The sequence below is a fragment of the Pseudoliparis swirei genome, chromosome 11, assembly GCF_029220125.1.
Source record: "Pseudoliparis swirei isolate HS2019 ecotype Mariana Trench chromosome 11, NWPU_hadal_v1, whole genome shotgun sequence".
Lineage (NCBI taxonomy): Eukaryota > Metazoa > Chordata > Actinopteri > Perciformes > Liparidae > Pseudoliparis > Pseudoliparis swirei.
The window spans coordinates 3,882,577-3,908,797 of record NC_079398.1 but is presented as its reverse complement, the minus strand read 5'-3'; the positions used below and the strand labels follow the sequence as shown (position 1 = coordinate 3,908,797).

At 45.5% G+C, this 26,221-nt stretch overlaps 1 protein-coding gene across 2 annotated transcripts in view; it reads right to left on the bottom strand.

Moving 5' to 3' along the window:
* The window catches only part of LOC130201776 (latent-transforming growth factor beta-binding protein 2-like), an 88,689-nt gene that overhangs the window by 22,786 nt on the left and 39,682 nt on the right, over positions 1 to 26,221 (bottom strand). For both annotated transcript variants that reach the window (XM_056426885.1, XM_056426886.1), the window contains 14 exons: positions 24,283 to 24,489; positions 22,751 to 23,034; positions 21,212 to 21,314; positions 12,557 to 12,631; positions 8,303 to 8,425; positions 8,053 to 8,217; positions 6,082 to 6,378; positions 5,341 to 5,360; positions 5,144 to 5,180; positions 4,621 to 4,695; positions 3,735 to 3,860; positions 2,623 to 2,751; positions 2,363 to 2,482; positions 1,999 to 2,118 (listed from right to left, as the gene is read on the bottom strand). In XM_056426885.1, coding sequence (XP_056282860.1) covers positions 1,999 to 2,118; positions 2,363 to 2,482; positions 2,623 to 2,751; positions 3,735 to 3,860; positions 4,621 to 4,695; positions 5,144 to 5,180; positions 5,341 to 5,360; positions 6,082 to 6,378; positions 8,053 to 8,217; positions 8,303 to 8,425; positions 12,557 to 12,631; positions 21,212 to 21,314; positions 22,751 to 23,034; positions 24,283 to 24,489 — 1,881 coding nt within the window. The remainder of the gene's footprint in view (positions 1 to 1,998; positions 2,119 to 2,362; positions 2,483 to 2,622; positions 2,752 to 3,734; positions 3,861 to 4,620; positions 4,696 to 5,143; positions 5,181 to 5,340; positions 5,361 to 6,081; positions 6,379 to 8,052; positions 8,218 to 8,302; positions 8,426 to 12,556; positions 12,632 to 21,211; positions 21,315 to 22,750; positions 23,035 to 24,282; positions 24,490 to 26,221) is intronic.

The window sequence follows — 26,221 nt, the reverse complement described above, 5'->3', positions numbered from 1 at the left end:
ACATTTACTAACATATTATTTTACCCTCGGGGTCAATTTGACCCCAGCAATTAAAACCTCCAGAAAATTATTATTAGAATTAATATTGTTTCCCAAGTTTAAGTGTGAGGTACTTTATGTTTGTTTGTTGACTACCTAAATAGCCCTTTAAATATATAAAAAAGTTGATATTTCTTATATGTTTGACAGTGAAAAACAGCCTGGGGTCAAATTGACCCGAAAGAACACCGACATTAAACATTGAATGGGGTCAAATTGACCCTAAAGGTAACAGGAGGGTTAAAAAGAAGAAGAAAAGTAATCGTTTAAGTTCGTTTCAATTTTTTGATATCATTCTGTCGTTCAGCTTTGTCACATTTCTGGGATACTCGGTCCTGAAAATCCGGTTTCCAAACAAATTAGTGGGGTGCGAGGTCAGAGAGAGGGGATGTGGTACGTAAAAGCAGTCAGGCTCTCATGTAAAAGGGACACTTTCACAACACACACCAACTGTAGTTTGTTGGCCATTTGAATATAATAATAAAGAGTTTAACAGCGGCCCTCAGACACTACGGGTGAGCGAGAGAATTTAGTTGCGTGCCGGGACCTCTTCGTTATGGGGATTTGATCCTTTGGCCTTCTCATACATCTCCTGTGACGGCTCGGTCCTCTCACGTAGCCCAGCAGTGGTAATAAAGCCTCCGCTGGGCCCGACAGTACAGTGGCCACAGCTCTCCAACAATAATACGCTGTTTGTTCAAGGCTGTGGCCAAGAGAAAATATTTGGACTCTCCCAAATTGAAGTATTCTAAACAATCTTTTGTCGGGGGCCACCAGCGATATCAAAGGAGTGGATCCGCAATAACACAGTGAATGTGTTTCAAGAATATTGAGGGATATGCAGAGGCTGCCAGGTGGAGGAGTGGAACCGATCTACGTGGAGAGAAAGGCGGGGTGTGTTGGGCCCACAATAATAATCATAATAACTTTATTTATATAGCACCTTTAAAAACAATGTTTGCAAAGTGCTCCACAGAGAGTCAAAGCAAAACAAGTGGAATAGCAAGAAACCAATATTACTTTTAAAATTATATATCAAAATAAAAAATAAAATGGAAAATAAAAAAATTAAATAATTTAAAACCAAATGAATTAAAAACAGACAACTAAATTAGGGGAAATAAAGTTCTGCATAAAAAGACTTAAAAGCTGTTCTATAAAAATGGGTTTTAACCCTCCTGTTACCGTAGGGTCAATTTGACCCCATTCAATGTTTAATGTCGGTGTTCTTTGGGGTCAATTTGACCCCAGGCTGTTTTTCACTGTGTCAAACATATAAGAAATATCAACTTTTTTATATATTTAAAGGGCTATTTAGGTAGTCAACAAACAAACATAAAGTACCTCACACTTATACTTGGAAAACAATATTAATTCTAATAATTTTCTGGAGGTTTTAATTGCTGAGGTCAAATTGACCCCAAGGGTAAAATATGTCAGTAAATATAAAGGTAACAGGAGGTTAAACATTGAATGGGGTCAAATTGACCCTCAGGTAACAGGAGGGTTAATAGGTGATTTAACAGAAGTTAATGTAGCCGTCATCGCTGCGGTTCAGGCTGTCATATGGGCCCAGAAGTGGTCCGCACTGGATATTAAAAAACCCAATATAAAGTCTTTTGAAGCAAAAAATAGTTTCTTTTTTTAAAGTGTTTGTGCACATCAGCAGTCAGAGCGCCCCTTTAAGCAAAAAGCCGCAATTCAGTGAACCTAATTCAGCGTGTGCTATTCGCGGACCGCATCACGCGCTGTCAGCGAGTCGTTACCGGCGTGGCCCGTCGCCACGGCGGTTATATTCGGCGATGCCAACTGGGAGCAGCCGCGTAAATGTTCCCTCATACAGGAAGTGTTTCCAGCGTGAGCGGGGAAAGCCGGCTTCTTTCCACGCGGCGGTCGGAAACCCCCGCAGGAGTTTGGGTCGTGGCGGTTCTGCTGTGATCGGATGTGGAGTCGTCTTACCCGCACATCTTTCATCGACCGGCCTGTACCCCGGGCCGCAGGCATGGCACTGGAAGGAGCCAAGAGTGTTGACGCAGACGCCGTCGGGACAGGAGCCGGGGTCTCCGCACTCATCCACATCTGCTCGGGGGGAGGGCGGGACATGCGACAATTGGATTTAGTTGAAATGAAAACAATGTGCACGCGCATGGGAGAAATATGAACAAACACACGATCCCTGCGTCACGGACCGAGCGGAGTTTTGTTCCTGGCTTTGACTCGAGGAAAATACATGTGTTTTGTGACCAAGCGACACATTAACTTATGGCAGCAAACAAACACGTCAGGCTGGGATTGTGCGTCGGAGCTCGTGCACGCGCGTCACCTTCGCATCGGCCTCTCCGAGACTTGGCGTAGCCACCGCTGCATTCACAGGTGTAAGATCCTTCCGTGTTGACGCATTTGGCATCCTGGCACTTGCTGGGCATGGCGCACTCGTCAATGTCTGCCAGTGTGGAAGAAAACCGAGGGGAACGGAAAAGAAAGTGACTTTTGTGCGTTTCCAACGAACAGTGCTGACGGACGAGAGCTCGAGGGTCCACTGGAAACATTCTGTCCGCTGCTGTCTTTTGGGTTGCGTCTCACCTTGACAGAACTTCCTGTTCTGGGTGATCACCTGGCTGTAGCCGCTGTGGCAGTGACAGGTATAGGAGCCGTAGCTGTTTACACAGCGGCCCTTCTCTTCACACGGGTCCTCGTCGCATTCGTTCACATCTGCGACGGGAGACAGGGATGTAGATTAAAAAGGCAGGAGACGGAGACGGTGAGAACCAGAGGTTGGATGGGACCAGTGGCGGTTTTTCCTACAGGAATTTTTTTTCTTTTTCTTTTGCTGGGCAGTTTTAAAAAAAATTCCGTTTTATTCCGTTTTGTCTAATTTTGTTCAGGTAGATTGATTGCTTAAAATTAGTGAATACTATGTGCCACAAGTGACCCAGACCTTCTCAGAGTGTTGTTTGCCAGCCATCAACAGAACAGAAAACAAAAAAAACATTATTTGCAGGCGACGAGGGAGTGAATGTGCACCGTTGATCAGGGATTTTGTTCTTTATTGAATGTTTGTTCATTGTTGCGATCGTTGTTCTGTTTATTTGAAAGAAATTCAGTCTTGAAGGGCAAAATAGCGTTTGAAAGTTGCAATTCTGTTTTCGTGCAAAATCGTTTTAAATTTTTTTTTGGGGGGGGGGGGGGGCACGAGTGAAGCTCGCCTAGAGCGCCAAATGTGCTAGGGACGCCCCTGGATGGGACATCGCTTTTTCAGTTCCATTTCACCAGCAGAGACCGTTACACTCTCCAAGCCCTGAAACTGAAGCTGCTCTACCGCGCGGGCATTCCTCAGCGATGGATCCGAGCCCGGCCGAGTCGAGCAGAGAGAGAGCCAAGGCCTTCGCCGTGAGGTCGGGGATCACAGCGCCGTGGCAGCTTTTTGGATTGGCCTGTCCGCTGTTGTCAGGCATCACGGAGCAGGTCGACGAAAACAAACTAATCCCTCTCTCTCCGCTCGGCTCGCCTCCTCGCTCGAGGCTTCTGCGCCGTGTCGTGTTTGGCGTTGAGGAACGCGACGATGACGGACGGATCCACCGGGGCCTCTGGTGTCGGCGGCGCGTGTGTCTGCGTGCGCCTCCTTTCTTTTGTGTGTCCCGCCATTACCCTCCTCTACCTCCCTCTATCTCTCACTTCCTCCCGTCGTTGCTTACCAATGCAGTTGGTCTGCAGCGCGCTGAGCTTGAACCCTGGCTCGCAGAGGCAGGTGTAGCCGGTCTGCACAGGAACACATCTCCCAGGGCCACATATGGCGGGGGCATTGGCACACTTGTCAATACCTACAAAAAGCCACAGAGATATGCACGGTCATAACTCAGAAGGCAGACAAGGATATTTTTGACCTAAGGTTACGTAACATTACAGACACTGTTAAAAAGAAAAAACTGCATTCCACGAACACATGTTGTTTTCCATGGGAGTCAGTCTTGCTGTTTTATAGGTAAGGTCTTGGAGGATTGGACAGGTTTTACAGCAGTGTAGTGATCTAACAGGTGGTATGGAGCGCTCACAAAGGGGTCGACAAGAAGCAGGTCACGCACAATACAGCCGGACATTGGCGTTTTTTTCTGTCCAAATAGACGGAGAGTGAACTGGGCCCCTGTGTTCTGTGAAGGAAACCACAGTAAAGTATGTCTTTCTCTAAAGGATGACTGTAAACTCTCCTCTTCCCAAATACACACGTTAACCCCGCCGTCTGCTCCCCACTCTATTTTTCTATAAATCGAGCCTGTCAGATTCCAAGAGGAACACTCTTGTTCTCTCGCCCTCGGTGCAACACGGCTTCTTCAAGTCAAATTGGCTCTGAGAAAAGGGGTCAAATAAAAGCGTAAAACAAGCTCTCATCGGTTTAACTCTGGGCAAGCCTGAAAACATGTCTTACGGGACGTGCCGCTGTCTGCCGGCAGTTGACTGAAAGTGTACAAAATGAAAGAGCTCATGTTATTTCTACCCTCCTGTCACTTTGAAATCAGTGATTATATATCGAGTGCTTTACGAAAGCCCATGTGCTCAACACGTGTATTCTAAAGTATGTTTTACCTGTGGCTGAGTCTGTTTGGGTTTTGTCCTCTGAACTCGGCCTCATGTTGATGATGGAGGAGTCAGGAGAAGCCTCTGTGAGGACAGATTGAGACCGTGTGAGAGCAAACGCAGTGAACCGCGAACACTGCGACACGTACATTCTCATTATTTACAAGCTGAACGAGACACTGCCTGGTTTTCCCAACCACGACCGCCTCAGCTGTCACTCACTGGGCAGCTATATAAAAATGATCTACGCTTTCCTCCAGGCTAAAACCAGCACAAGGACCAACATAAATCAAGTTGACTCATTGAATGTCGTCAACCTTCAGACTTTAACGTCAATGTTTTCCCTGGCGAAGTCCAGAAGTGAGACCGCCAGAGTGAGCAATTCATAGAAAACACATCACATCTCTGTGTTTGAATGAACATTGGCCGTTGAGCTCAAAAGAGAGGCATTGAACAACAGCATCGCAGCACCTGTTGTCAGAGATCAGGTAGTGGTATATGATCCGTTTGAATAAAGCCAAGAGACAAATACCTGGATATTTCAGTGGTGAGTCAGTCACAACAGCTGGCTGGAAAACAAGCAAATATTACATGTCAAATATATTCATTTTCATACAGTATGTTATATAATCCCAACAAACCCTCCTGCTGAGATAGCTAGAGCATATCGTTCGAGGATAAACATTTTTAAAAGATTTGCCAAGAGGTCGACAGGGAGAGAAAACTTACCAGGCTCAGAATTTCCACATCTGCAACGAGAAGAAGAAAAGTTTATCAGGAGCAAAAAGTTGACATTCTGTTCGCAATAACGAGCAGGATTATGGCTCAGTACGCACAACAGCCCGTGTTCTTTTTAGACACTTCAATCGCAGCTTTGGAGGTCTTTATTTCTCATAAAACAAAGATTAGGGCACATTTAGCCTCTAAACCACAAAAGTAGTGCAGATTGCCAGCAATGGAAAAATGCAATGAGAGACAAGGAACAAAAATATCTCTGATAATGAAGACTAACATCCCTAAATATTTACAGAATTGTCTCCTCATATAAATCAAATTGTTGTAACTTTGCCATTAAAGTATTTCAGGAGCATTAAATCAGGAAGATACATCTACAGGAAATCCTGAGGATTTAGATGCATGGCCAGTGTGGATTACTTGTGTGCATTGCTGTGATGCTCAAATGGGTTTCACTTTGATGGATGGGGTACTTAACTAGTACTCCGAATATGTTCAACATCGGATCAAGCATTTATTTATCTCTGGAGATAAAACATCCTGTTGATGTTTGAACCCTCACAGAAAAAAGATGATCCCTTTCACATCCTGTAGAAAATCAAATCGGATCGTGTTACCCAGTTTCCTGCTTCGTGTGTGCTGTGTGTTGAGGTAGAAGAGAAAACCATGATTGGATAACTCCAAAATGCATACTAAACTTGCTGAGATGTATCACACCAGACATTATATCCTCACCTTCCGGCTGCATCGGTGTCGGTTTGGCTGGGTGAGTGGGACGGAGAGGCTGCTGAGGAGTCAGAGGGTAGCGGGGTGCTTGTGGTGTCTCAGGGTACTCGGGGTGTGGGTGGACTTGTGGCGGCTGGGGCAGCCAGGGCAGAGAGGATGGAGGCTGAGGGAAAGTGGGGCTTTGCTCCTCCCATGACACTCCTGTGCTCTGCAGGTCTTCTTCCTCCAGCTGCCTCACATAAATCTGTACATCAGAGCGCGAGTAGGTGTACCCATGACCAGCTGGGCAGATCTCCTTGAAATGGTCTGCAGGGTAGGAAACACACAAGAGGCCAGAGTGTAATTGTTACCTTCGCATTGAAAATGCGGAAGGTTATGTTTTGATCGCCGTGTATTCATTTATTTATTTGTATGCGTATTACTCGCATAACACAAAAAGTATTAAACCGAATCGCATGGAATTTGGTGGGATGATTGGTTATTATCCGGAGACCATTTGATTATATTTTGGGATCAATCGGGTCAAAGGTCAAGGCCAAGGTCATGAAAAGGTCAAAATCTTCTTTTTACCATAGCACGGTCAATTTTTATCCAATTGGCATGCAACTAATGCCAAAATATTCATATTTCAATGCCCAATCTTGTGATATGCGAAGGTATGCGCTCTACCGAGTGCCCGTTCTAGTTGCTCATGTTTCTGTCTGATATTCAGATCGATACTTCAAGGCCTCCTGTGTAATATTGTTACGTTAGCATGTTGCGCCGTGAACGAGGGAGGTCGTGTTTCGCTCGAGCCGCAGAGCTAGCTAGTCGGCAGGCCAGCTGTCACAGAGGGCCACCGGCAAGGGGATTTGGAAGGTTTGAGGTATATCTGCCCATCAAGCCATGCCAGTGGGGGAAGTAGAGGATCGTGTTATACCGACTGACCTTTGAACTCTTCGGTGTCGAGGCGTGTGGATGAGAGGCTAAATGAGGATTGGCCGGCGACATAACAGAACAGGGACTGTACCTCTTTGTGTCGGAGCCCAACCGACCTCAGCAATGGTGAATTCATTACAATTGAGTAGCACTGTGTCCCCTACCTGACCTGAAACCAGCAACTCTATGCCAAAATAGTCTGGAATAGATATATGAGCAATGGCAGATATGTGGTCACAGTAAATGCAGGAAATGTTGGTATGATATGCTACTGAATGCTGAATTTAATGCGGAGGGAAATGGGGCTACATATGATCAGGAGCCACATCAGAACCACTGCATTAAATATGGAATGATAGTCAACCGGCTCCTGTTACCCAGCCACGAGTAATGGGCCTGGCTGCTTGGTTCAGAACATGGCTCTAACAGCTTGTCAGGCCATACAAAGCCAGCATCTGAAATAATCAGGGGCTGTGTGTCTGTGTCAGTCCTGGCTGAGCAGCACCATGGAGGTCTGTGGATGTGATATCTGATCTATGACAATCCCCATGAATCACTGGCCAGTACAGACACTCCATAAAACCAGCCTGTTCCTCTCAGAGACTTTGAAGATTAGATCGGTATGGGGGAAAAAAGATGACAACTACTTCCCATATTTCACTTGGCCGAGCTGTTTATTTCTACTGTGAAGCTTTGCGGTCTCGTAGGGTTTCTCTCTGTGGTTTGGAGAGAAAACACGAGACGGACTCCCGCTATTATGGAGCCTCCGAAATATGAAAACTGTTACGTTTTTAGTCCTTTTCCACTTAAAGCACATTTGGGTATGTTGAACTGCTGCACAAGCCTGTCGCATTGCAAAATGGGGAGTGGTAAATATCCGTTACCCGGGCTTTCACTACAATTGTGAATCCTTGTATAATATTAAATGTGACAATTTATATCGGCAAGTGGTTACCCCTGCAACGGTACAGTAAAACCAGAAATAGAGGATTTAGCGTGTGGAGGAATGAGGAAATAGGTCTTGTATATAAACAGTGTCGTGTGTAAGTTTGGAGGCGGTACCTGATCCATGCAAAGGGCAGCGGCCACACCCAGGGCCCCAGGCTTTGCCCACGCGGCTGCAGCAGCAGATCTGCTTGGTGATGTCTTGAGCGAGCGGCAGGGAGCACGTGCCCGCCGACACCGACCGGTAGCAGAAGGCCCTCTGGTCAGACACGGCCTTGTCCGCTAGGGAGAGAAGCGATGGGTCCTCCTCACTCCAATGCAAGACATGAGACAACGAGCACAGCCTTCATGTGATGGTGGTACTCACAGACGCAATGGCTCCGGTCAGCGCCCAACAAGAAGCCTGTTTTACACGTGCACCTGTAGCTTCCTCTGGTGTTGAGACATTCACCGTTCTTACAGAGCCCCGGCAACAGGCACTCGTTGATGTCTGTGGAAGATGGAGGACGTCAGTCACGGAGCATCTGTTCCATTCTCATCGTGGAAATATCACAAAGTCGTGTTTTCTTCCTTTGACATTGAAAATTCTTTGTGCTGCATTTCTCAGTGAGTGTAGAGCAGAGATGAGGTAAGGCTTTTAGAGATGATGTTTTAGAGATGATGGAAAGCATTTACACCTTAAAAGGTGAGAGAATATTGCAGTAGATCTTCAAAACCGCCGCTTATAGGTTATATTATATACTCTCAAGGCTGTGATAACCTTGACTTTGAAATCTGAACAATCACCCGGAGGAAATGGAAGAATGTGTAGGATTATTATCTGCCCCAGCATCTTCCCATTGCAGTGTCCAATAAGGTCAGAGCATCCCTCGCTTACGTCAATGTTTCCCTCTCTGACTCCTGAACTGGAGCGATGCATTGACCAGAGGAGTCACTCAGCCGAATGGAGGCAAGCGAGCCAGTTAATGTGCCGGGAGCATAGGGGGACATATTTCAGGCGCTTAGTCATGCGATTGCGAGCACAATGGGACCAGGAAAGTGTGTTGTTCTACGTGTTAAACAAAGAACACATCATTAGGTCTTTCCCCATTGCGTTGACGACTGGAACCCGACAGCCTCCCAATTTTAATTAATCCGCTCTTGTTTTGCTTCCTGTTGGATAAAAATGAGTTCATATGGGATTGAGGCTGATAAATGATGTGGACTGAACACAAAGCCAGAGAATGCTTACATGTTCTTTTAGTTGTTTCCTCTTTTCTATTTTTGTTGCTCTTTGTTTTTCCATGCCGTAAAATGCCAAAGCCTCCGGCCTCTACGTTATGACGACGTAAACAAGCCTGTGTCTCTGTTAGCAATAGAGACCTGTTTGGATGAGCGAGGATGAGGCGCAGGCTGTGAAGACAATGAAGCAGACCGCCAGAGCCTGATAGACACACTCTCCAGAGCTCGGAACAACAACAATCCTGTACAGGTACTGTGGGAGCTGGGTTTAGTTCAAGCAGCATGCTATCTGGTCAGAGTTCAGGTCAGCGTTGGGCTCAGCCTGAATCACATGGGGTCTTTAATCCACGGTTCGGTTGAGTTCCAGATTAGCGCTCTTGTTACAGTCTGCTGCCGGGTTGATCGGGATTGAAACTGACTTCCATGACAACCTGTCATGATCAGCACTAATCTCAGCATCTATTTTGAATCTATGCTCGGTTGCTTGTTTTTATTGTCTAATGATACGTTTCCACTGCATCAAGTGTAAGGCAGCTTGCTGTGACCTTGCTTGACCTTCGCCACTCGTAACTTCAAAAATAAATCAATATTCATATAAACACCGGCAGACACCGTCAAATACATTGGCAGCATTGCCCTCTTTAATATGTATTGGCTGTTGCTGCTAAAGGGAGAACCCAGTGACTACTTTGGAGGTCTCAAACCAGACATAACTCACGGGGCCAGAAAGAAATCCGTTCAGAAACTGAGAATAGAGGGTCATGTATTCTGAGAACACAGCCAAAGCAGCCATTATGGAGAAAAGTACATTTTCACAAGCACATTCCTGCTGTATAACCCAATATACATCAAGGCCTCAACCAGTTGTGGTATTCAAGATAATAAATGTAAAATGTCAGTGTTTTAAAATGGTTAATAACTCGTATTAAGTTGATCCAAAATGTCAGGAGAGTTACGTAAGACTTCCATCATGTGGCCTGTGAGTAATGCGACCTGCTCCGGGCACCGGTTTACCACGCACGACGGAGACGACATCGAAGTGTGCCATTCATGTAACAAGCGTCGCGACAAGTGGTCAATTCAGCTGACCTAGTTTCTGAGAAGCAGCTTCTGGAGATAAGGATTCGTCTGAAGCCAGAGAGCATCGTGGGGCATCTTATCGTAGCGTGGACATCACTGAAGGGTCGCGGGCATGCAAGCAGCACATCGTGCCAATTACTGAATATGAGACACGCTCTGCTCTATTCCAATAAAACATACTACAAAGAGCCCAGACTAGGAGACCCAGTTTGACAAGCTGGACGCCATCCTGATCAAAATGAAAAAGTCCCAGGAAAATACGTTTTTTTCTTCTTCTTCTTGGCAGTTGCTGTGAAACCTGAAATTATAAATAATTTGGGGGGAACGGAGCAGCGACTTTAAAGCGCTCCAGTAAATATTGTGGGTAACTGTCAGCTTTGCTATTTTGGAACGCAAGAAATGAGCAACTGTAAGGGAGGCACATCTTGAAACAATCACAAAAGAACAAGCGTGAATAATAGAAAGATACATTTCAACATGTGTTGGCTTGTTGACACACTATTGGAAAATAAGTGTCTCCTTGTCCGAGTCGTTATTTTCATCAAAATATACTTCCCAGTCGATAGTATTGTACTGTATCAGATAATGTGGTGAACTTGCTGAACCAGTGGATGAGGCATGATATTATAGATGGAGTCATCGCTGTGCACTGGACCCTTATGTTGCTGCACTCCCTTGTCCTTTGGATCATGACACCATTAACTAGAACGGGCACTCGGTAGAGCGCATACCTTCGCATATCACAAGATTGGGCGTTGAATTATGAACATTTTGGCATTGGTTGCATGCCAATTGGATACAAATTGACCGTGCTATGGTAAAAAGAAGATTTTGACCTTTTTGTGACCTTGACCTTGACCTTTGACCCGATCGATCCCAAAGTCTAATCAAATGGTCCCCGGATAATAATCAATCATCCCACCACATTTCATGCGATTCAATAAGATGTTGACCTTTTTCATGACCTTGACCTTGACCTTTGACCCAATCAATCCCAAAATCGAATCAAATGGTCCCCGGATAATAACCAATCATCCCACCAAATTTCATGCGATTCGGTTTACAACTTTTTTTGTTACGCGAATAACACGCATACAAATAAATAAATAAATAAATAAATACACAGCGATAAAAAAAATTACCTTCCGCATTTTCAATGCGAAGGTGATCAAGTCATTTACGCAGCTCAGTTAGAGCGTCAGAAGGTATCGGCGCCAGTGTTCGGAGATTAAGCCGAGCGTCTACCGCCTGTCATCTGTGGTTTATTTGTTTACGCGTGTTTATTCCAGTGCTGTACACTAACACCGGCCACGAATATAAATAGACCGAGTTGTGTTGTGGGAAATTGTCTCGAGGGTCGACACTGTGGGTGGCTTCAGGATCTACCAGCCAGCTCTCAACGAGACACCTATGGGACGCTGCAACAGAGAAATACCCAGCGGACGCTCGGGAACAGTCGACACAGAGTCGGCTGAGCTCGTTTTCCAGGTTTTCCTCTGCCGTCATAAATAAGGAGGCTGAGCCACAAACAGGCCCGCAACTGAGCCACATTTAGCATAATCGCAGCCGGGTGTACTATTCTCAACTGAATACCCTAAAGACCAATTAAAACAGCCGCCGCAGGTGCTTATTAGCTGCTGAACTCTGACCCCGCACTAAGGCTAATTGTAGTCTTGACCTGGTTCCCATGGGGGCCAGAAGTACAGCAAGCAAAACCTTTCTATGGGCCCACAGGGATCCATGTATGCATGGAAACATACGGGCAGTACGTTTTTTATCAGATCCATGTCATTATATTTTATAGAAGCTAAATTTTTTATTTTGGGTGTAAGAGCCACAAGTGTGTTTTTAGTCAATTTAAGTTTCAGAATTGTTTATAATTTAATATTTAGATTTATGCTCACTTTGGAGGAACTATACGTTGAATATATTAAAAGATCTTTATGTTAATGACTGACGCTCGAGCCAGGCTATTTAATGACGTCATGACGGCAGCAGGTGTAAGAACAGAGCCGCATTAGACATGACAGATATAGTTTTTTTACCGTAAGACCATGAGATCGTTTTGAACGTTTATTATTTTGTATACTTTGTCAGCGTTTTTTGCTGTTTAAAATAAAATCGAAAGAAAAGGAAATGAACGGTCTCCTGTCAAACTCACTGTGTCTGCAGCTCTTTAGCGGATTAAGAAAACAACAACGACGGAACGCCGCTACAATGGGTAAGCTACCTATTAAAATATGTATTGGGTTAAATCATACGGCAACATTCAGAACACATTGAACTTCGGTCCCGTTCGTCGACTTCTTTTCAAGCTTACCTCGACAGTGAGTGAGGTTCGTCCGTTTGAAACCTTTGGGACATTCCACTTGTCCGTTCATAATCACGGCATATGCTGCGAACAGAAAGAGAAAGCACAGCTTGAGAGGAGCAGCACGATCCGTGAGCCTTCCTGTCACAACGCATTGCGTCCAGAGGAGCCTGGCTTTCGGAGGGGACCGTATAACTTACAGATGTGAGCGTCTTGGCAGGCGGAAAAATGAGGGGACCCACAGCGAGGCCCCGTGGGACTCCAGAGTGAGTGTAAGGAAATGGATACCCATTAACCACGTTTATAAGACAGCACTGCCATCCAGCAGGAGGGATAACACGCGACGTCATCTATAATCATATTACCTATAATTCTCCTCGACCCCAAGGGACACATGAAGGAAGTGCTTACATCATACATTTGTTGAGGAGCCTCTGTGACAGACCTGACCTTTATCGTCAACCGCAGTGCGAATCGACTTAAACAAGAGACTAATGCTTTACTGTGATTGGCTCAACACTTCTTCTTGCTTGTTTCTCCAAATCAATGGCAGTTATACGCCGGGTGCTTCAGGTGTGTACATTAGAGGGTCACAGAAGAGCTGCAGTAAATAACCCAGTGTGGCCATCGTGACAGAGGTCTGAAAACATTATTATTCATTCGGCACGCAGCCGAGCACACGGTGCCGTGTACAGAGAGGACAGCGTGGCGATCACACGGCCTTACGTCTGTTTTTGTTTGAGTGTTTGACAGAGAGAGAGAGACAGGGTGATTATTAGTTGCAGATCTTTCCATGACATAAACTGAGATGAAGAATGCGTCATATCATCTTGAAAGGAGGGGACCCGACCTCTGATTTTGGAGGGTAAATGTGTGTTTGGGTGAGGAAAGCTTTGAGGATAACGACATGCGTATTAGCATGACGGAACTGTTTCTTACAGCCGATTCAGATTACAGTTACAAATCAGACAGCTTAAAGCAATGATGGTCATACTGTGCTTTAAATTGCTTCCTAATCCTGATAGCCATGATTCACTTTAGCACATAAATCTAATGGGAGATGTTGTTTCTGCCACGATTTCAATATATATTTAATTTAATGGCTCGCGACAGTTTGAAAGATATACGATTGTCTTCAAATTAAAGTATATGCTGCTTCACAGTGTATAGGGACCATAGACTACATCTCCCACAATGCACGTCAATTTTGTGAACGGCATCCTACCACGAGAAAGCAGTATTTCCATATCGGCGTTTAACTAAAGACAAGTGATTCAATTGAAAAAGATCGACAAATAATCCCAAAATGTCCACGAAGAGAAAGATTGATGCAGAGGGAAGGCAATTTAAAGAAGGTGGGAAAGTGCTACATGTCTGTGCTTCAAGGAGGAAAAACGGCAGGTGTTCCCTAGACCACATACAGGTATGTGAGCAGGTGTTCCCCAGACTACATACAGGTATGTGAGCAGGTGTTCCCTAGACCACATACAGGTATGTGAGCAGGTGTTCCCTAGACCACATACAGGTATGTGAGCAGGTGTTCCCCAGACCACATACAGGTATGTGAGCAGGTGTTCCCTAGACCACATACAGGTATGTGAGCAGGTGTTCCCCAGACCACATACAGGTATGTGAGCAGGTGTTCCCCAGACCACATACAGGTATGTGAGCAGGTGTTCCCTAGACCACATACAGGTATGTGAGCAGGTGTTCCCCAGACCACATACAGGTATGTGAGCAGGTGTTCCCTAGACCACATACAGGTATGTGAGCAGGTGTTCCCCAGACCACATACAGGTATGTGAGCAGGTGTTCCCTAGACCACATACAGGTATGTGAGCAGATGTTCCCTAGACCACATACAGGTATGTGAGCAGGTGTGTCCCAGACCACATACAGGTATGTGAGCAGGTGTTCCCTAGACCACATACAGGTATGTGAGCAGGTGTGTCCCAGACCACATAAAGGTATGTGAGCAGGTGTTCCCTAGACCACATACAGGTATGTGAGCAGATGTTCCCTAGACCACATACAGGTATGTGAGCAGGTGTTCCCTAGACCACATACAGGTATGTGAGCAGGTGTTCCCTAGACCACATACAGGTATGTGAGCAGGTGTTCCCTAGACCACATACAGGTATGTGAGCAGGTGTTCCCTAGACCACATACAGGTATGTGAGCAGGTGTGTCCCAGACCACATACAGGTATGTGAGCAGGTGTTCCCTAGACCACATACAGGTATGTGAGCAGGTGTGTCCCAGACCACATACAGGTATGTGAGCAGGTGTTCCCTAGACCACATACAGGTATGTGAGCAGGTGTTCCCTAGACCACATACAGGTATGTGAGCAGGTGTTTCCTAGACCACATACAGGTATGTGAGCAGGTGTTCCCTAGACCACATACAGGTATGTGAGCAGGTGTTCCCTAGACCACATACAGGTATGCAGCAGGTGTTCCCCAGACCACATACAGGTATGTGAGCAGATGTTCCCTAGACCACATACAGGTATGCAGCAGGTGTTCCCCAGACCACATCTGTCACACATGTTCTTAGCACCTCACAATTATTTGTTGAAGTGGAGTTATGAGCCTCTCAACTCTGCCAAAAATGTGTTTTTTTTAACCATACATTTAATGGATTTGTGTTATAATAACAGAGAAATTCGCTTACATTTATTATGACATTATATAAAAATTGACGTACAATATTTTTACACTTGAATAAACAAGAATCAAATGTAAAGACAGTGATTTAACAATATGTCGGGGAGTAGTTACATTTCCACGGTGTTACAGTTACCGGCCCGTTGGGAGAACCGTCATGCCGATGTGGCCCAGGGTGGAAATGAGTTTGACAACTCTGGTTTAAACCACGGACCGAAAAAACAAGACTTGACCAAAGTCCCGCGCTGCCTTGAACTCGCTGCCCCAGCAATGAAGGGTTGAAAACAGAGGTACGCATGCAAGAAAATACAGTCTCAAGCAAAGAAAACACTGGCAGAGCGCGCTGGGAAAGAGAGACAAGTTGCTGGAAGGGATGTAAATGTAAATGACTATCTGGATTCCTAAATGGGGGCAAGCAGAACCAGACGTGTTCGGGATGAATTGTCTACCTACGCCAACAGACATAAGCAAACCCATACAATGAATCTAATTCGAAATAAAATCTGTGTTTAGAAGCTCAATTATTCATTTTCAATCTTGCTTAATGGAAAGAATTAGGCACCATATGGGTTTGGATTCCAAACCAAGTGCCTAGAAAATGTCAATATGTATAACAATCAGTCATGAGTTAGTGTCATTTTCCCAGGAGCTACTGGAATGTGTGGCACATGGAGGCTTTGGGAACACGGGCTTGGAAGTTGCGTTATGTTCTTGTCCTGCTGTGACCAATTGGACCGGGCACGGTCAATGTACCTGAGGGTTGTCGCAGCAGAAGTGGGTCAGCATGAAGGGGGCAACGGGAAAAGGGGGAACCGTGTCAAAGCGACGCCCCCGTTCCCGTCGGCCCTCCCACCGCCTCTTCTTCCTCCTAATCCCCCTTTCAAAGTTTCTGAGTAATGAGCTGTTGTGCTCGGGCGGTGTGCACGCCCTCCTGCAGCGATGGGATCAGGGGAAGTCTGGGCTGAGTGACAGCAGGGCGCACATGCCAAGGGAAGCCCAGTAGGGGAAGGTCCGGGTGTCTCAATAAAGCTTATTAGCAGGGAGGTGAGGACCTCTGCAGTCTGTAACAACATGAATCTGAGAGACAGCGCATTTCAAAACACGTCTTACAATGGCGTGAGAGAAAAGATTGAGATGTTGTAAAAGTCTTGAGCAGCCTAATTACTGTAAGTACCGCACAGGCATAAAACAGCACGTGATGTGAAGTTGGCATGTTTCCCCATACACCGGACACATGTACAGTCTATGATCGTACATCTTTATTTGCACACGGGATCTAATTTGGTTGATTGTGCTCAACATTATTCTCATTTGCCTCCCGGATCTGAAAATGCTTATTATCAGAGTTCAGTTCGGGAGATCTTTGTTGTTCCTTTGGGGCAATTTGTTTGAGGACCAGATGTTGAAACTCAGCATGAGGTTGACGACAGCCCTCTAGACGTGCAGGACATACCGGTTGCCCTTTGCAGGATGCGTGGATTATACGATGCAGAGAGTCTTGGCCGTTCCACTCATCAATTCATTTTTCAATTTTAGAGCAGGTCTTGATACATCTTTGTGTCTAAATCTTTGATTACTGTACCAGCAAACCAGAACCACGTCTTCTGAGCATTCAAGTCCAGAAAAGACGATAATCAGCAGAACTACGAATCGGGTACAAAAAGCTAAGAATGACGGTATCCTTAAGAGGATTAATTATGTTTCTCATGCTTGTTTCTACAGTTACTTGTGTAGAAAACATGGCGTTACACAGGCAGTGGTTGGCGAGAGTGAGCTCAAGCTGCGCATCATTAGCGTCACCCTGGGTTACAAAGACCGTAGAGCCAGACCGCTCTGTGTCCACTGAGGAAGCTTCCAATTGTTGTATATCCATTTAGCCCAGTTTAACAAAAGACATCGTCACTCCTTACTGATTTATTGTGCGTCTCCATTCATTGGTATTGTGCATTCCACTGGCAACTGTTCAATAATATTTGCTCAAGTTTCCTGACCTGAAAGTGTAATTCAAAATTCCGTGGCGCTTTTACATAGACGGTGCTGCCCTAATTTTAATCTGAATTAATCTCTTTTTTAAACATGAAAGTATAATTTGGTCCACACAGGGAGCCTGCTGAGGGTATTCAAATGAAAGGACAGCTTATGCTAAATGAGAGAGACAGTCAAGAGAGAAAAAGGCCGGAGGCTGAGAATGGAGAGAGTTTATGGTCAAATGGGCTCCTCGGCTGGACTGAAATCTTCAATTGCTAATTTGGTATAATCACTCTGCAGACCACCCGGCTCGAAGGCTGTTCTTCTTGGACGATTGAAAGGTCTGGTCCATCATTCACAGGGCTCAAAGCCCTTCACCAGTTTCCTCAGGGATCTGCCTGGGAGGCAACCTCAGTGTTTGGACTTCTCCTATTAGCTGTCTGGAAAAGCTGAGAGTGTGTGGGAGACGGAGGATGGAGGTAGGAGGGATTGATGCCATCCACGGGGCGGGAACAGGAGAGAGTCTTCCTTTCCACTCCATTGGGGGTCAATCTGTCCGAAAACAATCAACACCAAAGCCAAGTGCTCCTCGGATCCTTTCCGGCAATCTACTTTCTGACATGCCGCCACGGGACAACCTGGTGCCGCCGCAAGAAAACCACGAGCAAGGAGAGATCTTTAATCAACGCGCAGAGTTTCGAGACTTTTGAGTCTCTGAGATGTCAAAGCCATCTCGTCTTGGCCTTTGAGAGCCGTGCTTGAGTCGAGCAAACAGTTTAAGGGAAAGTAATTTGCTTTGAAAACAGAAGGTCTCCTTGGCACGCGCCACATTTGCCATTCTAGCACGCTCCATATCAAATGCCCTGTCGATAACGTGTCCCTGCCACTGAAGCAAAGGTTTGGAGACGCGGGACTAATGTGTCCAGACGCTGCTATTACCATCCCACAACCAGTGATTGGGAGAGGATAAAAATGTTCTGCAACATTAAATCTTTACTTAAAATATACTTTGCATTGATTCTATTAACACACGTATGCGTTTTGCATCTCTTTTGTAGTTTGAAAATGTAGCTTAATGCCCTTCTCCGAGCCGCCGATGGCAATGGAAACCGCATCAAAACAGACCCACATTCCTCTATAATCTCCAATTTACTGTGGTATCGTAACCACCTGGGCTAGTTCCAACAGAAGGCATGCCACAGTACATTCCCAATAGAAATGTGCTTAACTTCACTTCTATCCAATGAGGAAATGCAACACAAATTTCAAATCCATCTGCCTCTAATGGGGATTTATGTCTTTTAGCGGTTGGGTCTGCTCAGCACTGATTAGCCACACTGCTGCCCAGCTAATAGATTCCATCATTATAGTTGTGAAGGAATAACAATAAGTCAACATCAATGAATCAGACGCTGTCACAGAGACGTGACGTCTCCATCTGATCCCCACGAGAAGCTGTTTCCAATGCATCTGTTCTCTTGCTGCCTCTTGCATCTCTGGTTTTCGTTAATTAAGAAGAATTCATGTTTGATCAGCGCAAATAAAAAGTATTGAGCGCAGGGTTTGGCCGCTCGTTGGATGTCAGATTTAATGTCTGGGAAATATATGGGAGATTTGGGCGAGTATGAGTTCATGTGGGACGATCTGTGGAGCTCTGTGGGGGCCCCTCCTCCTTTACCTCATCTGACGTTATTGATCTAAACCTCCTGAAGAATAAGGTCCTCGTTACGGAGAGACAGAAAGAAGGAAGGGGAGGGCGGACCGACAATCTAAGGCGGGGCAAAAACATAGGGCGGTGACATCATGATGACCTTGATGACCCAGGTACGTCGAGTGAGAGGAAGCCAAGGCTCCTGTGGGTGTGGTGGTTACTTTAGGACCCACATCTCATCTGGCTCCTGGGAACCTCTCACAGAGAGGGACGCTGCCCAGCAATGACAGATTAAGAGACAAACGGCTTGTGGAATTCCACGAGCTGTGAAACTCACAGTGAGGGCCAGCGCAATTATAGAGCGTCATGCCAACATTGCAGAACGGGTCAGACTCAGGCCACAGCCAACATGGCCTTCTGTCTCTTTGCTTTTCAAGGATACACTTGCTCTCAGTTACCGTCATGTGCTCATTCTTGGACATCCACATTTCCTCCTCTTTCTCATTCTCACTTGGCTCACTGGTGAGCTCCCATACTCAAGGACAGTTTGGACCAACTCTACATTCAATTCACATCCCAGATTGAATCAGTTTCGAAATTTAAACAAGAGTCCAATGCAGTTGTTTTTTTTCACGCTTCCCTATCATCAGAACCAGAAGGATGGAGTTGACTACAGCCTTTTCTGGTTGATCTGGATCTCATTATGACCCAGGAATCCTCCGCATGTGACTTTTAAAGGCTCTGGCTCCTGAGGGTTTCGGCTCCCACTGAGATAGGATGCAGTGGCATTCATGCCTCCATAACGTCCGCTCGGCAATATCGCAGCTGCCCTGAAATGATTACTTTCAGACTTTACAACGAGACCCAACCGAACAGCAATACATTCTGAGGCTGCATGTGTGTCTAAGCATTGTGCTGATTGTGATTCTTCACTATTGACTTATTTAAATAAAGACTTCCTAAAACAGAGGTGAACATAGTGTGGTCAAGAAGATGGCATTACACCCCTAAATACAAACTGTACTTACACATCGTCATAGTCACACTGCAAGCCGACAACTGACCCGTTTACTATGAAATGAATGAGGACAGCGTTGTCTTTCTGGGACTGTTGTCTCCAGGTTATATATTATTCCTGTCAAACGTAAGAAAGCATCTCGACCAGTAAGAGACGATTGGTCAAAACATATCGCCAAACATTTCACTTATTAAAGCTCCTTCCAATTATTCTGGGACATACATGACTTCATTTCCCCTCTCTTTCCGATCCTTTCCTCCCTGCCTGCGTGTGACCTGGGACCCCGAGCTAACGGTCCGCTGCCCCCCCAAAACAACCACAGAAATGAGCGAAAGAGGTATTCACTCCGTTTCTGCCACAAACTTCAAAGGAGGGAGCAGGGGGAAACATCTGGGACTCAAAAGAGATCATACCGGGGATGCAGGAATCTGGCATGCCCCGGGCGAAGGAGAGTGGGGGAGAAAAGAATGGATCGGCATCGATGATGAACGAAGGAGATAGAAAGAAAGGGATGACGTCTGCTTCTGATTAAGGTCCAGTCAGACATTAAACAGAGTATGATGACTTTGACAGCCAACTAACATCTGCCGGCACGGCCGTAATATGATTGTATGTAATGTATGAAATGCCCCCACATGCCAACACAGCTGCTTCCAGGAGGCCCTCAACCGCCTGCGGAGGTCCTGCCCTCCATGGAACACGCAGAGCTGTCAGGCCGAGTGAGAGTCTCCATCGACGGTGAGGGGTGTCACCACCCACCCTGCCTGGCGGTGACGGCGTGCAACCACCCAGCTGCTGTTTTCTCAAACCAACCGCAGCTCCAGGTTGGGAAGCGGCTGAACCGCGGGTGTTCATTTCCCCCTTCAAGGCCATGTTGGCTCAATCCGCCCGCAGGGTGGGTGGCAGTCCTGCCAGGCGCCCATCTTCATGCTAAATGTGTTTTCATTCACTTCCCGGGTTTTTATTTATTTATAAAAAAGCCAAAACAGCTTAATTCTTGCTATTAGAGCGCATGGCCGAGTCAGAGCCACCTCAGAGGAGTGAGTAATGAAGTATGATACATGCTAATCCTCATCCTCGTCACTTTGGTTTGGACCTGTGATAAATGCTGTAAAAATCCACAAGGCATAAACAACTGCAGCTAAAGAATATAACAGGCAACCCTGAATAAACACCTTGATATGCAATACTGCGTCTTATTGTTTTAAGCCAATGAGAATAAACAGCACAAGAACACCAAGAGATCAACATACACAAGGCACATCAGAAAATGATACCAACAGAATAAGACCAGATTATGAATAGATTAGATTTAAGTATGAAACTGAACAGAGTGGAGGAAAAGCCAGGAGGCCTTACCTGGTTTGGTCGGACACTTTTGGCACTTGTTGAGACCCCAGGAGGCGCCCACGCTTCCACAGCAATCATCCTGTTTGGTTAGGCCTGGCAGAGGCCTGCCGCACTACAACAACACACATCTGCGTTAAATCTAAGAAACAAGTTATTCTAATGAATGTTACATATTTGTGCACACATGCTTATTTGTACCTTTGTGTAAGGACAGAGTAAACCAGACACATCTGATCTGAGTTAGTTGGAGGAGGACACGAGCACCGAGTCTCTAACAGCTACGAGCCTCCTGGCACGCCTTTTGAGGCACTTGGCTAATTGTGAAGATAGATTCCTATCAGACCGTATTGATGTGTTTGCCAATAGAGGTTTAAGAGACGAAAGTGGACATTCCTTTGGAGAACACCAAACTGGCATCCTGGCAGGGGAAGAGGGAAAACGAGCGGCCGAAGCTTTTGAACACTACATTTCTGGGCCGGTCCAATTGGGGCTTTGAAAAAACCCTTTTGACTGAATGCTTTAATTTCTAAGTTCTTTATGAAACCAGAGCAGAGAAAGTGGGAGCTGCAGATCAGCACGAAAAACGTGTTCAAGGAATAGCGCTGGCAAGACAACTGTTCAGCAGATCATGGTGTCGCTTCGGCTGCAAAGCGAAAGGCTAAGAGTCAAACACAGGCCTCAGATCAGCCAAACTCACACTCAGGTACTTCACTTTCCTAACTTCCTCTTCCCTTCCATGAATGGCTGTTGTGACGTTCTTATATTATTATTACACTATGTTGATCTGCACTTCACACATTTCATTTATTTACACGACACACATACACACATTTCATTTACACTACACATATACACACACTTTGCATTTTGCACACTGTCTATATTTAATATTTTTACATTTAATTTAATTTGTCATTAGTATTGTCTATTGTGTATGCATATATGTTATATATATTTTATTTTATATTTTACTTTGTATACTCCTATATCTTTCATCCCTGTTTTTTTTTTAATATAATTTTTTTTATTCTTGTGTGTTTAGTTTATTGGTGCTGCTACTGTGACGACAAATTTCCCCTTGGGGATTAATAAAGTATATATCTATCTATCTATCATATTATTATGACAAACTACAGTCAATATGTGGTGCATGTCATCCTGTATGCATGGTGCCATACACACCGTGACGGAGGGCCACCTGCTGCGGCCCCCCATCGTCACATCGGAGCTGCAAAGAGGACAACGTGGGACTACACATCCAAACTCAGAACATGCCTATGTTGGGGAACTGGTGGAACATGAGATGACATGTGTGGTCCAAGCTAATAAATCCTGGACATGACATAAGTCATAGCCAGAGGCCCGCTTCGTGTTTGAGACAGCAGCAATCAGAGGAGGGGACGGGATGGGAGCGTGACCGTACCTGTGGTAAAACAACATGCTCCCTCACTGGTGTCAACACCTCCAAGGGGCGAGGACACGCCAGGTGGGTTAGCTCAGCTGGTGATGACAGTGTACATAGTGTGTTTTAATGACTTAACACAATACCTGTCCATCATCTGTCTCTTGAAAGCATCTCCCGACGTGTCCGTTCTGATGGTTGTGCGTTCTGGCTGGGTGATGCCCGTTTCCGCTGGTGTGTGGGTGCCTGCTGCTGTGGTCATCGGTGGGTTCGTGTCCATTCCCGGGCTGGGAGCGCTGCTGGACCGAGTGAGCCCCATCTGCGGCGGCCGGTCTCTGTCCTGGCTGGACCAACGCGACTTGGTGGATCTGGACTTCGGCATCTGGAGGGTGCTGGATGTGGACGTTCACCAAGGATGGGTGGAGAGACACTGGGGAAGAAGAGACCCCAGTTTATACAATATAGAGGAACATTTACAGCAGTGTCACATGGTCAGCGGGCCAGATAAGGTTCTGGGCGGCTCGCCGAACATTTTAAAATTCGCAATGAAGATAAATTGATCACAAAGGCATGTTGTTTATTTCATATAACACAAAACATCACAAAAGTTCATCAGAGCATTGCCAGTGGAGGATCCCCGGACCACGCCACAGAGTTAGGGGCTAAGCCCCGAGTGACCAGTTAAGTTGAGATCATGTAAGTGTAAGCATCTCATTCAAGGGATACCAGCTGTATTATATGCGCGCTGCAGTTTCGAGTTACCAGCTAACAGCCTGCACAGAGTTGTTTAACACACACTCAGCTTGCTTCATAACCAAGTTATGAGATTTACTTGGGGAATTCCCAAAAATGAAGAAACTATTAAGAAATTACCAAACAACAACAACAATAACAAAAAGACTTTAAAATTCTTTGGTTTAAATCAAATCATCATAAAGACCCAAAACAGATTTGCTGAGGAACTGAGAAGATGTTGAAATGTGGAGAATGAGCTCTTTTGTCCTCTTCGCAGAAGGGAAGCATCTATCTTCAGAGAGTGCCAGGGTTTTTTCCCAGAATCCTGAGCCACACTCATGAATCATGACAGATGACAGGAAGACAGGGAAGATGTAGACGTTATAAAGAGCCCCGCACATGAGACTGAGAGTACATATAAAGCACACGGACATGAAGGATCATTTCTTCGTTGGGACACGACAATTCCGACATTGGACTCGTGTAATTTCATTATTATTATTTTCATTTTAATCAAAATGGATGATAAAAGACTTCTGAGTGGAAATGTATTTATCTAAGGCTAAGCTGCAGCGAGTTACTGACGCAATGACACAATGAGGAAATTGAAAATCAGGAGAAATAGAAAGTGAGTTAATCTTATTTCAGTCTCATCACTTCATGATGTGGTCTTGTTCTGTTTCTAATAACCACTTCTGTTTGATGAGAGCAGCATTGTGTGGACAATAGTAGGGCTTCCACTAAGTCGACCATTACTTATTCTGCTCAAAATAGAGTCTGACCTCCACTGCTGGCCAGCAATGGAAAATCAAGCAGTCGTTGTTCTGCATTAAAACACATTTTCAAAGGATGAAGGCCCCCATCACTCCAGCTTTTGAACATTTGAGCATGTGAATTGTGGCCAATGGCTGCCTTCCCATTGGCTACAGCAGTGGCGGATTACCTTGCTGATTGGACAGTGGCAGAGTGTACATGGAGTGGAGGGGAGATTTGCGTTTCTGGTGGCTGGCATCCTTGTTGTGAGGGGCGGGTCTGGCAGCAAGAGGCGGGGCTGGCAGGTGACAGAACTTTCCTGTTGAATTCGATGGACACCGGCACAGGTCCCTGCCGATGCATCGGCCTCCATTGAGACAGGGTATCTGGCAAAAGACTGCAGAGAGGACGGAGAGAGAAGCACAGGGTTGGGGGATTTAAAGGGAAAGAGAAGGAGATAAAGAGGTTATCCGAAGTGAAAGGATTGTTAGCACACACGCCACATTTAGTTACACCGATTTATGCATCCTCATGCACCAGGATCTGGTAATAAGGAACAGAGAGGATTTTCCTAATAGGAAGGGCATGTGCTGGGGCTTCATGTGGACAGGCTTTGTTTTCAGATGGTTAGCAAATTGTAATGCTGTTCTCTACTTTGGCCCCACCAGACCTGAAGGCCTCCTGCTGCACCTCCCTTACTGGCATCTTTTGCCTCACATCAGTAACTCCAGTGCATGGCGACGAGCGGTGATTCATCCTGTAGTAATTCCGGAAAAAAATAGCATATGCACGGATATCTGTCGGGAAAACAACATGAATTTCCCAAACGTTCATATCTTGGACACAATTTCCAAGTAGGGCAACTGGCTCTCAACAATAAACGTCAATCGAATCACACAACTCAGTCGACGGCTCGATTTACAGTTTGCAAATTACCAAGGCGAGAGAAAGAGAGAAAAGGCCAGCGGTGGCCAGATGTTCGGCGGCACTGCCTTCACAGCCTTTTCCCTGGCTCGCCTTATCTTGTAGCACACAGGATGGGTGCCAGCCAAGATCACTACATACTTGGGCCTGGTCCCATCTACAGACTCGCTCTGACCTGACCTCCCCTAACTCAAAACATCAAAGACTATCAAATGGGGAAAGAAAGAAAAACTATCCAACCGTGACAAATCAGAAAAGGAACATTTTGGATGGACAGTCGGATGAAAGGATGAACGAGTGAAGCGCTGCACCTTTCTGGCTCAGCAGCACCACTAGGACTACTCTACAAGGCAGCTGGACATAAGCACGGCCCACTCTTATGAGATGAAAGACGCCGATAGTGATGGAAACACGGAGTGAGCTGCATCCTCTCTGTCGAGCTGAGACAGACACTAACACAAATAGGGAACAGAGAGAGATGGAGGGAATGAGCTCCTTCGCTCGTAGCAACAACAACATTGAGACTGAAGGAGGAAGGATGAAACAGATTGAAAACACACAGAGAGAGAGAGAGGTCCAGAGTTGGTGACCACAGACACAAGAAGTCCTCCAGTGATTCGACACACTGGCTAAATGATCAGTTCAAGGAGGCTATTAAATCCTTCCAATGTGGGATGCAGGCCTGGACTGGTCTGTGTCAGGCCTGTCCCATACCGGCATGGGGCAGGATTTATTCTTAGACAACAACCTCCTGTCGACTCTGCCTAATGTCTGCCTGTCTGTCTGTCCCTTTAACAACCTCTAACAAGCAAACAGACACACACTTCTCACGTAATAAACAGACTTCTACCAAATCTAAAATCAGGCTTTAACCCTCCTGTTACTTTCACATTTACGAACATATTTTACCCTTTGGGTCAATTTGACCCCAGCAATTAAAACCTCCAGAAAATTATTAGAATAAATATTGTTTCCCAAGTTTAAGTGTGAGGTACTTTATGTTTGTTTGTTTGTTGACTACCGAAATAGCCCTTTAAATATATAAAAAAGTTGATATTTACCTTGGGGGTTTGATCGCCGATGTTTATTTATTTTTTGTATTTTGTTATATTTAAAAACAAAAAAAGTATTGAACCGAATCGCATGAAAAAATTTGTGATGATTGTTTATTATTATAGTTCATTGACATTGATTAGATTTTGGGA